The sequence below is a fragment of the Pan paniscus genome, chromosome 16, assembly GCF_029289425.2.
Source record: "Pan paniscus chromosome 16, NHGRI_mPanPan1-v2.0_pri, whole genome shotgun sequence".
NCBI classification, from domain to species: Eukaryota; Metazoa; Chordata; class Mammalia; order Primates; family Hominidae; genus Pan; species Pan paniscus.
The window spans coordinates 50,489,815-50,504,540 of NC_073265.2; the positions used below are offsets into that span (position 1 = coordinate 50,489,815).

The 14,726-nt window shown below is 44.5% G+C and overlaps 1 protein-coding gene and 1 long non-coding RNA gene across 3 annotated transcripts in view; one reads left to right on the forward strand and one right to left on the reverse strand.

Moving 5' to 3' along the window:
- Positions 1–10,319, reverse strand: part of RORA (RAR related orphan receptor A) — a 743,703-nt gene extending 733,384 nt beyond the window's left edge. The window contains exon 1 of one of the 2 annotated variants that reach the window (XM_034938859.3): positions 3,987–10,319. In XM_034938859.3, the coding sequence (XP_034794750.1) occupies positions 3,987–4,152 (166 nt within the window). In that variant the 5' untranslated portion in view covers positions 4,153–10,319. The remainder of the gene's footprint in view (positions 1–3,986) is intronic. The other variant, XM_034938861.3, reaches the window with a different exon arrangement.
- Positions 3,409–14,726, forward strand: part of LOC134729078 (uncharacterized) — a 36,954-nt gene continuing 25,636 nt past the window's right edge. The window contains exon 1 of the long non-coding RNA XR_010109930.1: positions 3,409–3,546. This is a non-coding gene — a long non-coding RNA (uncharacterized LOC134729078). The remainder of the gene's footprint in view (positions 3,547–14,726) is intronic.

Sequence of the window (14,726 nt, forward strand, 5' to 3'; positions counted from 1 at the left end):
AGATTAATAATTCAATTTTTTTTAAGAAATAAGGGGGAAGCAACAGAAAAGGTTATCATAACTATCATCAAATGCCTTTTCTATAATTATTATATTACATTTTTAAAGGGTATTATTATAAATGTTTTTATGAGCAATTTACCGGAAAATTAAAGTCCTTTAGTTTAAAAAATAATTATTTTATCCCTCTGGCAAAGGCTTTTCTCCCAGCCAGCAGCTCTTTCAAACTATGGGGCATCATTTGTTCACTGTGGCGAGCCGGGTCCATGTGAGGAAAGCTGATCTGAGAATCAATCTCTAGAAAGGGCGCTAAATTGCTAGGTAAGAGCACCTACTAGAAAGTGAATCAGCCAAAACTGAAGGGGGCAAGAGAGGCCACGCACTTTCAAAGTCAAAGACATATGTGGTTCTAGAAGTCCTCAGGGCTACACATAAACTACAGGCCCTGTTAACTGATTTTAAGTCAATCTAAGCTGAGCTTCCAGGGGGTTCGATCTCAACCCAACTGAGCTTTTCACTGTTAATCCCATCTTTTGGTTTCGATTTTTCCCTTAGGTCTGCCGGCCCTAAAAGCCTTCAACCTTCAGCACTGGTGTTCCAAACCAACTGTGTGGTGGTACACAGCCCTGTGTGGATAACTTCACTGAACTAAAATATGTAAGCTTCTGGCAAGCACATATAATAACGAGATTCTGAAAAAGCGTTTTTAACAACAGTTATGTCACGAGGCTCATGGCTCCCTGAAGTCCCTGAAAGCCTTGTTAAATTAAAGATTCGCTGTGGTTTTTTTTCCGCTTCATTCCTACTTCCCATGTTGCTTCCTGCCTTTCTTTTTTCTCTTTCATTGTGTTGTAAAGATGGAACTGAGTGACACCAGCTATCATTAATATCATCTAGAAAATGGAAGAGTTTCATTAAAACTGCTAACATTCCCAGCAGTTTTATGGACAGGGGAAGGTCATCTTTCAGATTATAAAGCCACACACCTGATTTTGTAAGCTCAGGCAATAAAGGTACACAGTGCATCCACACTTGGATTCCCAAGAGGGAGGAATTCAACAGTAGTCTCAAGTCTACCTAGGTAATGTCTCATGAGGTCACTGCAATGTCATGAGAATCCAGACCACAATTTCAAACACTGACTGGGTAGAAGCTAAACCTGCTACCCTTTGGAAAGTATCTCCCAAATCAGAAAGCTTCCCATTTCACCCAACGCCAAGAACTCCACTCCACCCTCCTGGAGGTTGAAAATGCTAATCATAAGGTGATGACGTTTGCTTTTCCTTTCTAGTTGTGTGCCTTTATGTTTTAAGTATTTAAAAGGCGTAATCACCTAGTGTGTAGGTTAATTTCTTTCCGATATTGTAATTTATGCAACATTAATACTGGATGCCAGCTCCAATTTTCTTACTGCTTACACTCTGGGAGCCGGCTTGCATATTCTGCCAACTCCATTACATCATCTGAAAACCCAAACATTTCCCATTTTCAAATCACTCTCAACTACCAGGCATACTTACACATTCTCTCTTTTTCTCCCTAGCTCACACACATAAAGATTGGTACCCCTGAGGAGCAGATGCTACATCTGAGGTTAAAGTCTGCAAATGCACATAATTTCTGGAAGCTATTACTACTGCTGTGTTAGCTAAAGGATGCCTCCATCTCTGACCTTCCTTTTTCCATTCAGACTGTTATATAACCTAGTGCCTGCGTGCAGGATGTGAGTTGAGTGTTTGGGCCTTACCACCCCCCTCCCATTAAATCTTCCAGGAGGGACAGACAGGGGCTGGTTCAAAGAATGAGTTGGGGTGGGGGCAGAGGGTGGGGGGAAGGGGATATGGGTCAGCAGGTCAGCTGTGCAAGATGTATCCCACTCCTACTATGCCCCTCTCCCCTTTTTGCTGAGCCTAAGGGGGCTGGTGGCACTGAATGCTCCAGCGTTACATAATTTGCAAGAACAGCAAGTTACGGATTTGCTAGTCGGTTCTGCAGCCTGCCACCCTGATCGCTTGCAAGAACACCTTCTGGCAAGAATGACACCTGAAGATGTTAATAACACAGGGTGTGGGGGGGTCGAGAAGGGTGGCAGCACAAACCAAAAATTAGTGCAGCTTCCTAAATACTATGTCCCCCCATTCCAAAAAAAAAAAAAAAAGCCCCAGAAACACATGAAGGGGATTTTCTCCAGTGTTTCTGATTAACCCTGTTACATAACCCGCTTGCATTCCAAATCCACCGTCTCAGGGTCTAAATATACTCTTTGCAGCCAAAAGCTCCCCGCACACAAACTCACCGAGCTAGCGGCAGGTCCGGGCCCCCAGCCCTCATCCCCTTCCCTTTTGTCCCAGCCCTCGCCGCCCCCCTCCCGCTGAAACCGCGGTTCGCCGCGGTCACCCTTTGGAAATCGCCTTTAATTAAATGTTTTTCGCGTGTGTCATCCTGATGGCTTTTACTGTACTCGAATTCCGTGAATGGGAAAGCGCCTGGACAGGGGGTGTGGCTAAGGTGGGGGGGGGATACTGTAAAACAGCCAGCACATGATCAGCCATATTCCTACCTCCAACTACAACATCGAGAGGAAGGGAGCAGTTCCTGGGGCCCCCATTCGCCTCTACCCAGCCCTCCCCAACCGCCGCCAGAAGCCGAGTGCAAGAGGAGGGGGCGCGCTGGGCCGGTACCCAAGCCGGGGCTGGAGAAATCCTCTCCGTCCCCAGCTCCAGGCGGCTCGCGCGAGCACGCTTCCTCCGGAGTGACAGGCGTGATTTATACATTATTTACAACAGTAATTAAAGCTGTAGCTTCCTCCTGTTCTTTGCAAACTCCAGGCGCATTCAAATAAATAATCCCCCACTCTCGAGAAAAACACACATCAGTTTCCAATACCTTTAAGAAAGAGTGAGCTTTCCTCAACAGCTTACTTTAGGAAAGGAGGGAGCAACTGAGTCCCCCCGCCATCCCCCCCAACACACGCAGACACAGACCAAACACCAAAATGAAGAGTAAAAATCGCCAGGGGAGGAGAAAACATTGCTTGCACTATCCAACCAGCATACAACTTGCACTGACCATCCCCAGGTTCCTGCAGAAACGCTTGGAACCTCCGAGAGGGAAGGATTCCCAGAGCAGAAATAAGTTTGGGTGCTTGCTTTTGTAGACGCTCCCTCCGAATGCGCGTGGAGCGCCCCACAGGACCGCCGCCCTCTGCGCGTTGGCGCGCACACGCCCCCCGCCAGCCTGGGCGCCGGGCTCCGAACCCCCGGTCTGCAAACTTGCGCATCTCCCCTCGCCGCGCCCGCCAGACAACTTGGCGAACAGCTCGCTCGCCCGCACCCCGCTTCCTTCGGCCCTTCCTTCAAATCCCAAACGCACCGCCGTGCTCCAGAGAAGGTGTCCACGTCGCCCCCAGACCCCGGAGCGCCCCCTCTCCACCCCCGGGGCTTCCCAGGTCGAGCACTCCTCCCGCCCCCCGCCCAGATCTGAGAGGGACCGAAAACACACCCCCGACTCGGGCAGCCAGGGCCGAAACTGTCAAGAGGAGATAAGGTAAAGCGGAAGGAGGGTGGCCATAAACAGATTTTTTTGCCCCTTCTTAAAAGGACACTGCCGCTTTAAAAGTTTCTTTCCCGGGCCCCCACTCCCCGCATCTCCGTATTTTGGGGGAGCGTATTTAATTGAGGCAACGCAGCTTTCCTCCTGTGTTTGCAGAAAAATCAAAGCCAGGGGGGTGAGCCCGCCGGCTGTCAACCTTCCCGCCGCCTCCCCCGCCCCACTCTGCTCCCGCAAGCCGAGAACGGGCTGCAAAAGTTTGCAACATTTCTGGGGGGCGGAGGGGGGAGGGGAGGGGGGTCCTCCGGGCTCGGGGCGCCGCCGCAGGCTCGCGCGCGGCCGCCGGACCCCGCGCCCCGGGCGCCCGCTCCCGGCCGCCCCCCGCTCCGCGCCCGGGCTCCCGCCGCCCCCTCCCTAGCCCCTCTCCAGCCTCCTACCTCTGCTGGTGCTGGAATAGCTCTGTCTGCGCACCGGGGCAGGCGGCTCGCTCTTGCGGGCGGATTCCTGGTTCAGCGGGGTCTCCCTGGAGCCGGCGGCCGCGTCCGCGCCGCTGCTGCCTGGCTCGCTGGCGGCGGGGTCGGGGGCTGCCGGAGCTGACTCCATGTTTTTTCCCAATGTAGAGATCGCTGGAGATGGCGAGCTCCGAGACTCCCTCTATCTTCTGTTTTCAGAGCAACTCTATGGTACCAAAAAAAAAAAAAAAAAAAAAAAAAAAAAAAGGAGAAGGCGACCGGCGAGAGCAGGAGGGAGAGAGCAGGCGGCGGCGGGCGGGCGGGCGAGAGCGCGAGGGAGCGCGCGGAGTGTCTGGGTGGACGTGTGTGTGCGCCCGAGAGGGGACAAGAGGCGGGTCTGGCCACAGGCAGCGCTAGCGAGAGCTTCTCCAGCCGGCCCCCACACCCACATTCCCCACCCTCCAGACCCCAGACCGAGAGCCACAGACTGGCTGCCAATTTTGGGAGGTGGGGAAAAGAGGGGAGGAGGAGAGCAGAGCCTCCCGCGCCCCAATCCTCCCCTCTCCCCAGCCCAGGGACAGAAATTAAAATCGGTGAGATGATTCCGTGCCTACTTCTGAGACTCTCTCGGGAACAGAACTCGTCCCCATCCGCTGCCAGCTTGGGAAGAGACAAATCCGATTGCCCACGTCCACGTTGGGAAATCGCAGGTAGCCCCCTGCCAGCCCTGCCGAGGGCTGAGGAGAAACTAAAAAGGAATTAGAACGGGGCTGACATCCCAAGGAAGGCGGAGGATGGGAGGACGTGGCACTTTTTACTTTGGGATGGGACGGCCAGTGGGTTTCCAATCTTGGTTAAAGACATCTGTGTCTAAAACAGATTTTGTGAATCTAGAAGCGCCATGGACAGTTTCTGGCATGGTTGAAAGAGGTCGCTTTCAGCTCCTTTGCTGTTTGTCCGCGAAGGATCCAGAAACCATTTGGCAGGGCATTTTCTACTGAAGAAAACTTTGGCCTGTTTGGTCGATGACTATCTAAGCTGGATAAAACATGCCACGCTGCATCTAGCTCAAGCGTGGCTGCTAATTGTCAATTCCCACTGGTACTTTTCCTATTAAATGTACAGTCTCATCCATAAAAGGTAGATATACTGGAGAGGCATTACTAATGCCCGGATAACATTCAGATAATTAACAGCTCCTAATAATTCGTATTATTATAGGCATCATTCTACACCCTTCTCCCATTGAAATACATTCATCCCCTAGTAGGTACCTAAAACTCCAGGAAAGCAGATAATTGCATCATCGTTACCTTGACCGCAAACTCCAGGATGAAGGAACAATACAAATTGAAAGAATGGAAAATATTCCAATGGTAGTAGCCTGATTTCTCTGCCTTCATACTCAATCTACCACTTTCTTTTGCCTGCGAAGACACTGTGGAAATACGCCCCACCTTCCTTTCAAAAGGATCCAAAATTTTGACAATAAATAATATTATTAGAGGCCAGAAGGTGGCATAAATATGTGTGCTTCAGAACGTGGGGTAGGCGGAGGGAATTGGGGGACATTTTTCTTTTGCTAACTTCCTGGTTTGGAAAAATGCTTTAAAAAATAATAAGTGCAGGAAACCCAGTTAGCTAATCCTTCAGAGGAACCGCCATATGCCAAATTTCACACATAGTTTCTGTTACTGTTACTGATCTTGATCTTATTTCAAATACACAATGCCCTTTGCCATAGTCTGTGTACTAATCAGCAAAACCTGTGGTCCACTCTTCGGGGTGATGTAAATGAGATGTGAACAGTCCTGATACCTTAATCCTGTCTCTGCAAGGATCCCTGGCTTTAGCCTGTCTGTTGGCGCCTACAAACAATGCACAATTGTCTCCTCCATCCCAAATCAGATGTGTGGGTTTCCCCATACATCAAAGCACAGATTTCCAGAGCAGCCTTCACACCATTTACCATTGGTTAGCCTGTTAGTAATGTTCTTGATGCAATTGACCTAGCTTGTTACACTTGACTTTTCTAAGGAAACAAATATATCAAAGTGTACAGTTTAAGAAACAACTTCCTCTGGGACAGTGAGCATCTCAGAATACATTGGCTGCCTCATGTTTATTTTAGAATACTTTAAAAAATACTCGTCACATTAAATTTCACCAATAATTCTATTTGGGACGCAAGTGACTTAAAAAGTATCCCTGGTTTCCTTTTAGGTACCAGTAGCAACTTGTTAACATTTTTTATTAAGTCTGTTCCCCTTGGACCTTTAATGAGTTTCTTACTGTTCTCCTTTAACTAAGGTGATATTTAGTCACCCTGAAAAGACCATCTAGAAAATAGTCATAATGACCTGAATCAATTAAAATAGACTCTATATTCCCTTCAGAAAAAGATCGCAGCTCCAAAAAGCCATTTCTCCTAACTCTCTAAGACAATTACTGCTTCTGCAATTTAAAACAATTGGGAACTCAAGTGCTTTCCCCAAGGGAAAAAATAAAAGTGAGTGAGATACATTCCTTGACTGTCAATCACTTTGACTAAAGTGTAAATTACCTGGATTGGGGAAGCATTTGAAACCAGAAAAGCACAGTGATTAGGTTTATATTTCTTTCCTTCCGTCATGCTCCCTTTCGGATTACTAATTAAGGCTTTCCAATTTTCCAAATATTTGAAGAGATGGGAGCCTTCCTTAGATTCTGCTCATTGACAAAGGGCAACAGTATTTGCTTAAAAATGGTTATTTTACTTTGCACCGAGTTCCCTGAAAATGGCTTAGAAAAGCTATGCTTGTGGAAGAGATCAGCCTAATTTCAGTTTTTTTGTAACTCCTCTTTGCAACACCACAGCCATCGCCCCCTACCTCCTTGCCAATCCCAGGCTCCTCTCCTGATGGTAACATTACTTTTCTCCTGCTCTAAGGTAATTCCTGGGAACCTCAAAGTTAACTTTGACTCCTCTCTTTTGCTCCTGCCCCTGGTTCTCCACATCCTAACATGCTTGCCAAGTGCTACAAATTCTACCTACATGACATATGCCCCTCCTTTCTGCAGCCATCCATGCAGTTCCAGACATTATTGCTCACCTAAACCATCTCAGTAACCTCTTAAATAACTGGCCTTCAGTCTTATAACCATTCTAATCCATTCCAGATAGTACTGCCAAGTTAATTACCCTGAACTACAGCTCTCATTTCCCACCATGTCACTCCCCTACTTACAAGACTTTAATGGCTCCCCATTGCCCATGCAATTAACAGCTAACTAGTCAACGCGGTATTGAAGGCTCTATCTCCCTATCTCTGCACTCCTATACCAAGGATGGCAAGTCGATCTCGTCATGTGGAAAGGTGTGGGCTGTGATTGATTTATGTTATCTCCCATGGGTGGAGGATAGGGAGTGTGACACTCCTGGCAGGAGTTTGTCAAACTGTCTTACATCCTTATGTAATCTCCACAATCCATGTGCAGTACTCAGGCCAGGCCACATGCTGCTGCCTGCTCCCCCTCCTACTTCTAGTCCATGATACATAGATAGTTGCCTCTGCCTCTTTTCCCTAAAGGCCCTCCCTGCCTTCTCTGTTTACTGAAATCTACCTTCCTTTCAAAGTTAATTCTAAATGACAGCTCCTCTGTGGAGCCTTCCCTGATTTACCCCAAACCAAATATTTTAACTATCTTAGTGCTGTGCACCCCTCCTAAGGCATTTGGTCTGCTCAATCTACCTTGTATTGTGGTTGTTTGAACATTTGCTTTATCCTCCCTGGTGGAAGACATGCTCCTTAAAAGCAGGGACTGTGCCTTTGCACACAGTAGGCATTCATTAGAGTTACTGGATTTGGGGAATGCAGTTGATGAAGTCATCAAAAAGTAGCATGTCCACACGGTAATTCCATTACCCAACAAGAATGAAAACCTAAGCATTTCAACTTTCAATCACTTGAAATAAGCCTTTCCTTCTTGGATAAAAGATTCATCAGCATGTATATGCTGTTAAAATTTATATATGCAAAAAAAGTTGACAGTTATTTTCTTGCATTTCTTGAGAGGGAGAGAAGGGAAATGATGGAAATATATAGTAGAATTTCCTTGGGAGTATGGAGCTTTCTACAACATGCACAAGAACAAAGAAGACAGAAAATTAAAACTGAGTGCCCAGACAACAAGTTTTCCTTCTTTCAAGAAAGCATCCAGAAGCTGAAGCTGGGCTATGTGCTGAAAATAGAAGACACACCAATGAAAATGCAGCACTGCTCTTGGGCATGGGAGGGGCTCCATCTCACTGCTTGTCATTAAGTTGTCCCCCAGCTGGTAAAGTCCAGGGTAAGAAGGAGCCAGAGAATCAATGATGTAAACCTGATATCCTCCTGGGTGGTAACAGGAGAGCCAGACTTGCCAGACATGAGGAAATAAAGACGAAGATTGAAACATGCAGTGTCCACCCTGGATGATCCACTCCACCCATGCCCATTTTATAGGTGAGGAAATGAAAATATAGAGAAGAAAAGTGACTCGCCCAAGGCCACACAACTAATTGGTGGCATGATGTGACTGACGGCTTCAGACTGCCTGAAGTCAATGCCCAACTCTGCCACGTGCTGGCAATGTGGCCAAGGGAAAGTCACTAACCATTTCTATGCCTATATTTCCTCATCCATAGATGAACATTGTTGGGGTTAGATGAGATGATCCTTCTGAAATCTTGGCACTCAAAATTCTGCTCTTATCATTATGCATCTTACAAGTTGTTATAAAATTCTGTATAAAACAGCACTGTCCAATACTAGCCATTAGCCAAATGTGTCTATTGATTTCTTAAAATATGGTGAGTTCAAATTGAGATGTGTGATAACTGTTAAAATCCACATTGAATTTCAAAGACTTAGTACAAAAATGTAACGTGTCTCATTAATACTTTTTTATTGATTGCATGTCAAAATGATCAGAGTTTGGATATATTGGGTTAAGTGAAATATTTAAATTAATTTCATCTCTTTTAACTTTTTAAAATCTGACTACTAGAAAATTTAAAATTACTGTGTGGTTGATAGCATTGTCTATTGGAAAGTGCTGGTATGGACCATCTCCAGCTCATAGTAGGTATTATAACAATTTAATAAGAGTAATTTCTAGGGCTCAGCTGGGGCTCAAAAGGTAGCATCCAGCCGGGCACTGTGCCTCACACCTATAATCCCAGCACTTTGGGAGGCCAAGGCAAGCAGATCGCTTGAACCCAGGAGTTTGAGACCAGCCTGGGCAACATGGTAAAACCCCTTCTCTACCAAAAAATACAAAAATTTAGCCAGGTGTGGTGGCACACACCTGTAGTCCCAGCTACTAGGAAGGCTAAGGTGGGAGGATCACTAGAGCCTGAGAAGTCAAGGTTGCAGTGAGCCATGATGATTGTGCCACTATATTTCAGCCTGCGCAACAAAGTGAGACCTGTCTCAAAAAAAAAAAAAAAAGTTAGCATCTGTCTTGTCACTTCACAAAATTTTAATTGTGCTGCTGCTATTTGCAGGGCATTACGCTGGATGCTAAGGAGAACAGAGACAAAGGTATTGGGTCTTGTAGGAAAGGTAAAGATGTGCACATCAAAACTAAGTGTAATTGTATGCCTCTGTTAAAATCCTTTAGGGATGAGGCTTACGCTGCCCTAGAGACCTCCATAAAGCAACTAATAATCTTTCCAGGGCATGAAGCAAGAAAGACCCGGTCTTGGGCAGCAAATGTTCCTTTTGATAACTTCTAGAACTAGGGCTGAGGAATTGGAGAAGAGAAAGGCATTTAACAAGCGGCAAATGCCAGGGGACATGAGGAACAGTTCTTCTGTAGCCCAGTGTTTTCCAGCAGCTTCACCTGAACTTCACCTGGGTGAGATGAAGGGATGTTGCATTGGCCTTAGTATCCTTCATAGACCCATTATGACCCCACCGAGATTGAGTTCACTAGTATCTCTGGCTGGCTTTGGGACACACGAGGGTAAAGAAGGCTGGATTGTAAGCTCCTTGAGGGCAGGGACCTTGTCTCACTTGTTCATCTGTGCATCCCCAGTGCCAAACACTGTATCTAATACGTGATAAATGCGATATTTGTTGACAGATTGATTGAATAATGAGGTAGGGTCAAAATAAAAAAGAAAACTTAATAAATCAACAAATAATGGAGTACGATTGATTGCATACCCACTAAGTTCTAGAAACTTTCTCATGTCTGATACGTATTTTATAGATTATATTCTTCCACTTGGCCATAAAGCAATTTATTTTCTCTAAGATTGCATTTTTTCCAGCTATAAAATGGACATGATGACTTTTTAAACCACTTATATCACAGTGGTGTTGGTGAGGGGCAGGTAAGATAACATAGATGAAAGTGATTTGGAAATTCTAGAGTAGTCCACCCAATAGAACCATGTATGTGTTCAATGTGATTATCACGCCAACGTGGCTATTGAGTACTTGAGACACAACTAGTATGAGGGAGGAACTGGAATTTTTCCCCTTTAAATAGACTATTTTTAGAGCAGAAAAAGTGAGCAGAAAGTAGAGAAATATCCCATATATTGCCTATCCCAACACAGGCACAGGCCCTGTCACTGTCAATATCTGGCATCAAAGGGTACATTTATTACAATGGATGAACCTACATTGACACGTCATAATCACTTAAAGTCCATAGTTTACATTGGGGTTCACTCTTGGTGTTGTTCATTCTCTGGATTTTGACAAATGTAAAATGACATGCATCCACCATGATAGTATCATAGAAGGTAGTTTCACTGCCCTGAACGTCCTCTGTACTCTGCCTATTCATCTTTCCCTTCCCCCAACCCTGGGCAACCATTGATCTTTTTACTGTCTCCAAAGTTTTGCCTTTTCCAAAATGGCATGTAGTTGGACTCATACAGTATATAGTCTTTTCAGATTGGCTTCTTCACTTAGTAATGTGCGTTTAAGGTTTCTCCGTGTCTTTTCGTGGCTTGGTAGCTCATTTCCTTTTAGCACTAAATAATATTCCATTATTTGGATGTACCGTGGTTTATACATTCAGCTACTGAAGGACATCTTGGTTGCTTCCAAGTCTTGGCAATAATAAATGAGGCTGCTATAAACATGCATGTGCAGGTTTTTGTTTGAACATAAGTTTTCAACTCCTTTGGGTAATTAACAAGGGGCACAATTGCTGGACTATGTGTAAGAGTATGTTTAGTTTTGCAGGAAACAGCCAAACTGTCCTACAAGGTGGCTGTACCATTCTGCAGTCCCACTAGCAGTGAATGAGATTTACTGCTGCTCCATATCCTCACCAGCATTTAGTGTTGTCAATGTTCTGGACTTTCGCCATTCTAATATTCATGTGACTGGTAGCTCATTTTTGTTTTAATTTGCTTTTCCCTAATGACATAAGATGTGCAGCATCTTTTCATATGCTTATTTGCCATCTGTATATCTTCTTTGGTGAGGTGTTTGTTCAAATCTTTGGCCTTTTATTCATGGGTTTTTTTTTTTAATTGTTGAGTTTTAAGAGGTCTTTGGCTATTTTGGAGAGCAGTCTTTATCAGATGTATCTTTCCAAATATTTTCTCCCAGTCAGTGCTTGGCTTCTCACTCTCTTGACACTCTTTCACAGAAGAGAAGTTTTTTAATTTTAATGAAGACCAGCTTATCAACTATTCCTTTCATCAGTTGTGCCTTTGGTGTATGTATGTGAAGGCATCTAGATTTTCTCCTATGCTGTCTTTTTTTTTTTTTTTTTGAGACAGAGTTTTGTTCTTGTTGCCCAGTCTGGAGTGCAGTGGCTTGATCTCAGCTCACCTCAACTTCTGCCTCCTGGGTTCAAGCAATTCTCCTGCCTCAGCCTCCAGAGTAGCTGGGATTACAGGTGCCTGCCACCACACCCAGCTAATTTTGTATTTTTACTAGAGATGGGGTTTCTCCATGTTGGTCAGGCTGTTCTCAAACTCCCAACCTCAGGTGATCTGCCTGCCTCGACCTCCCAAAGTGCTGTGATTATAGGCGTGAGCCACCGCACTCGGCCTCCTATGCTGTCTTTTAAGAGTTTTATAGTTTTACATTTTAAAGTATACAATCCATTTTGGGTTAATTTTTGTGAAAGGTATAAGGGCTGTGTCTAGATGCACTACTTTGCATTGGGATGTCCAGTTGTTCCAGCACCGTTTGTTGAAATGACTATATTTTCACCAATGTATTGCCTTTGTTCTTTTGTCAAAGATCTGTTGACTACATTTATGGGTATCCATTTTGGAGCTGTCTATTCTATTCCATCGATCTATTTGTCTGTTCTTTGAGAAATACCATACTGTCTTGATTAGTATAGCTTGGAACTGGATTTTTAATTTCATTTAACTTCAATTAACTTAGCATTAAATAGCCACACGTGGCCACTGGTCACTGCATTTGACAATGCAGACTGTTAATGTTAAGTTTTACTCTTTTGACTTTCTAAGCCCATCCTCACATGGTTACTCATTCATAGATTTTAGGATCTATAAATATTTATTTTGTATCTGCCTTGTGAAAGACCTGTAGGAAATTCTAAGATGAATCAGATAGATTGTACATCCTTTATGAAAAGCTAAGACAAGTTCATAAGCACCTGTACTTTGCCATAGAATGGGTTCAGGGTCTCAGAAGAAGAAGCCAATATTTCTTGTTGGAGAAATCAGAGAAGGCTTCCTTGCAAAGGAGGCATTTCATGAGTTGTTTTTGCTGGATTCAGGACTACTGATACAAATTTGGGAAGTGGGTATGGGAGTAGATGAACTTTTTGCAAAGAAAGTTGAGGTTGCTGACTCCATTTGTATTCTCCAGGTGGACCTATTCTTAGTGTTGCACACAAACATGTTTTCATTAAGGAAATGCATAAGAATCTTCTCTGTCAAGGCAATGTGCCACATGGAATCTATCTCACACATACATAATTTTTCACCTTATATTGGTGGTTTTCAAAGTGTGGTCTGCAGACCAGCAGCATCAGCGTCCCCTGATGGACTTAATAGAGATGCAGATTCTCAGGCCTCAGCCAGACTTAGCTGAGTTACAAACTCTGGGGGTGGGGTCTAGCAATCTGTGCTGTCACGAGTCACCCTGATGATTCTGATGCACACTCAAGTTTAAGAATAACTGTCCTATATTCAAGACCACCTGATTAATAAATGCACTTATGGGAATGCCATAAATCCTAAAAGAGGGCTTTTCTGGGAGATGAGACCTATACTTCTGTGGGCCTATCATTTGACTTATTATTTCAGCACAATCACAAAATTCCCAGCACCATGTAAGAAACCCTATCATAACTAAGGATATGTATGTCTGATCATTTTGGTAGTAGTTATATAGAGAGGGCTTTTTCTCTGTTTTTCCACAAAAACTTGGAGAGAGCTTAAAGTTGAAAATTTAAAAAAGAAAAAAAAAAGGAAAGGAAAAGGAAAAAAAAAGCTGTCAAACTAGCCTGGGGCACTGATGATTCAGAATGCCAGCTCTGCCCTGGTGAGGATAGATATTTAGATGGCAGCCCTGTGTGAAACTGAGTAAGAAATCAGCAGGAAATATTTTCTGCTTAACAGATCAGAAGGGTGACAAAGACAATAGCACTGTTCCAAAAAGCTACATCATGGCAGGCATGATGGGTCAAACCTTCCTTTAGAAAAAGTTATAAGTTGTCTTTTTCTCTCACGAAAGAAGAAATGTTCAATTATCCAAAATGTTGGCCATCTCACTAAATAATCTTTTTCTTATTTTAGGTATGTCAGTTACCTCTTACACAAAAATGCTGCCTAGCAAACCACCCCCAAACTCAGTGGCTTACAGCAATAACACTTCCTTCCCATTCTTATGTCTATGGGCAGGCTAGGGTTCAGCTACATTTGGCTCCAGGCTGGTGATTGGGTTTGGTTCTGCTGTATGTGTCTCTTCCTAGGACAGTGGTTGACTGAAGCATGCTCTTCTCCTGGCAAAAAAACAGGTGCACATAAGAGCAAGCCCATTTGCCAAGCAGCTGTCAAATCTTAGCACACATCACATTTATGAATTCTCCATTGGCCAAAACAAACCACATGGCCAAATCCACAGTCAAAAGGTGGGGAAATATCTTCTGCCCACCAAGAGATTATAGCAAGGGTGTTACTGCATAACCCTACTACAGGGGAGTGAACGACTGAGGACAATCATTCAGTCACCCAGGATGGCTTATCGCTAAATCAGAAGTTCTCAAGCTTGGCTGCACATTGTAATCACTGGGGGAGCTTTACAAAGTCATGATGCCTGGGTCCCACCCCCAGAGATTGTGGCTTAATTGGTTTGGGGAGCAGCCCAGGCTGAGAGTAGTAAAAACTCCCCAGGTAATTCGAATGAGCAGCCAAGTCTAAGAACCATTGGTGTTAAACCAAATGCTGTTGATTAAACAAATGTAATTTTGACTACTGCTTTGGGGCGGACCCTTTCCCATTCATTTTGGGAACTCCCCATCTTTTAAAACCTTTTGCAATTAAAGCACATTACTGTGTCAGATGCAATTTCAGTTCCCTCCAGTAAGCAGCCTCGGGTCAGGTTCATAAAAAGGTATCATCAGAGATTTTCTTAGTGTTGAATTCTAATGAATTGTTGGTGATTCTGTGTGTTACTTATCTATCGTTAAAGTGAAAATGCTGGTGTGGGTGCTAATTGCTGTCTACATTTCCAAAGAATCCTTGTATGG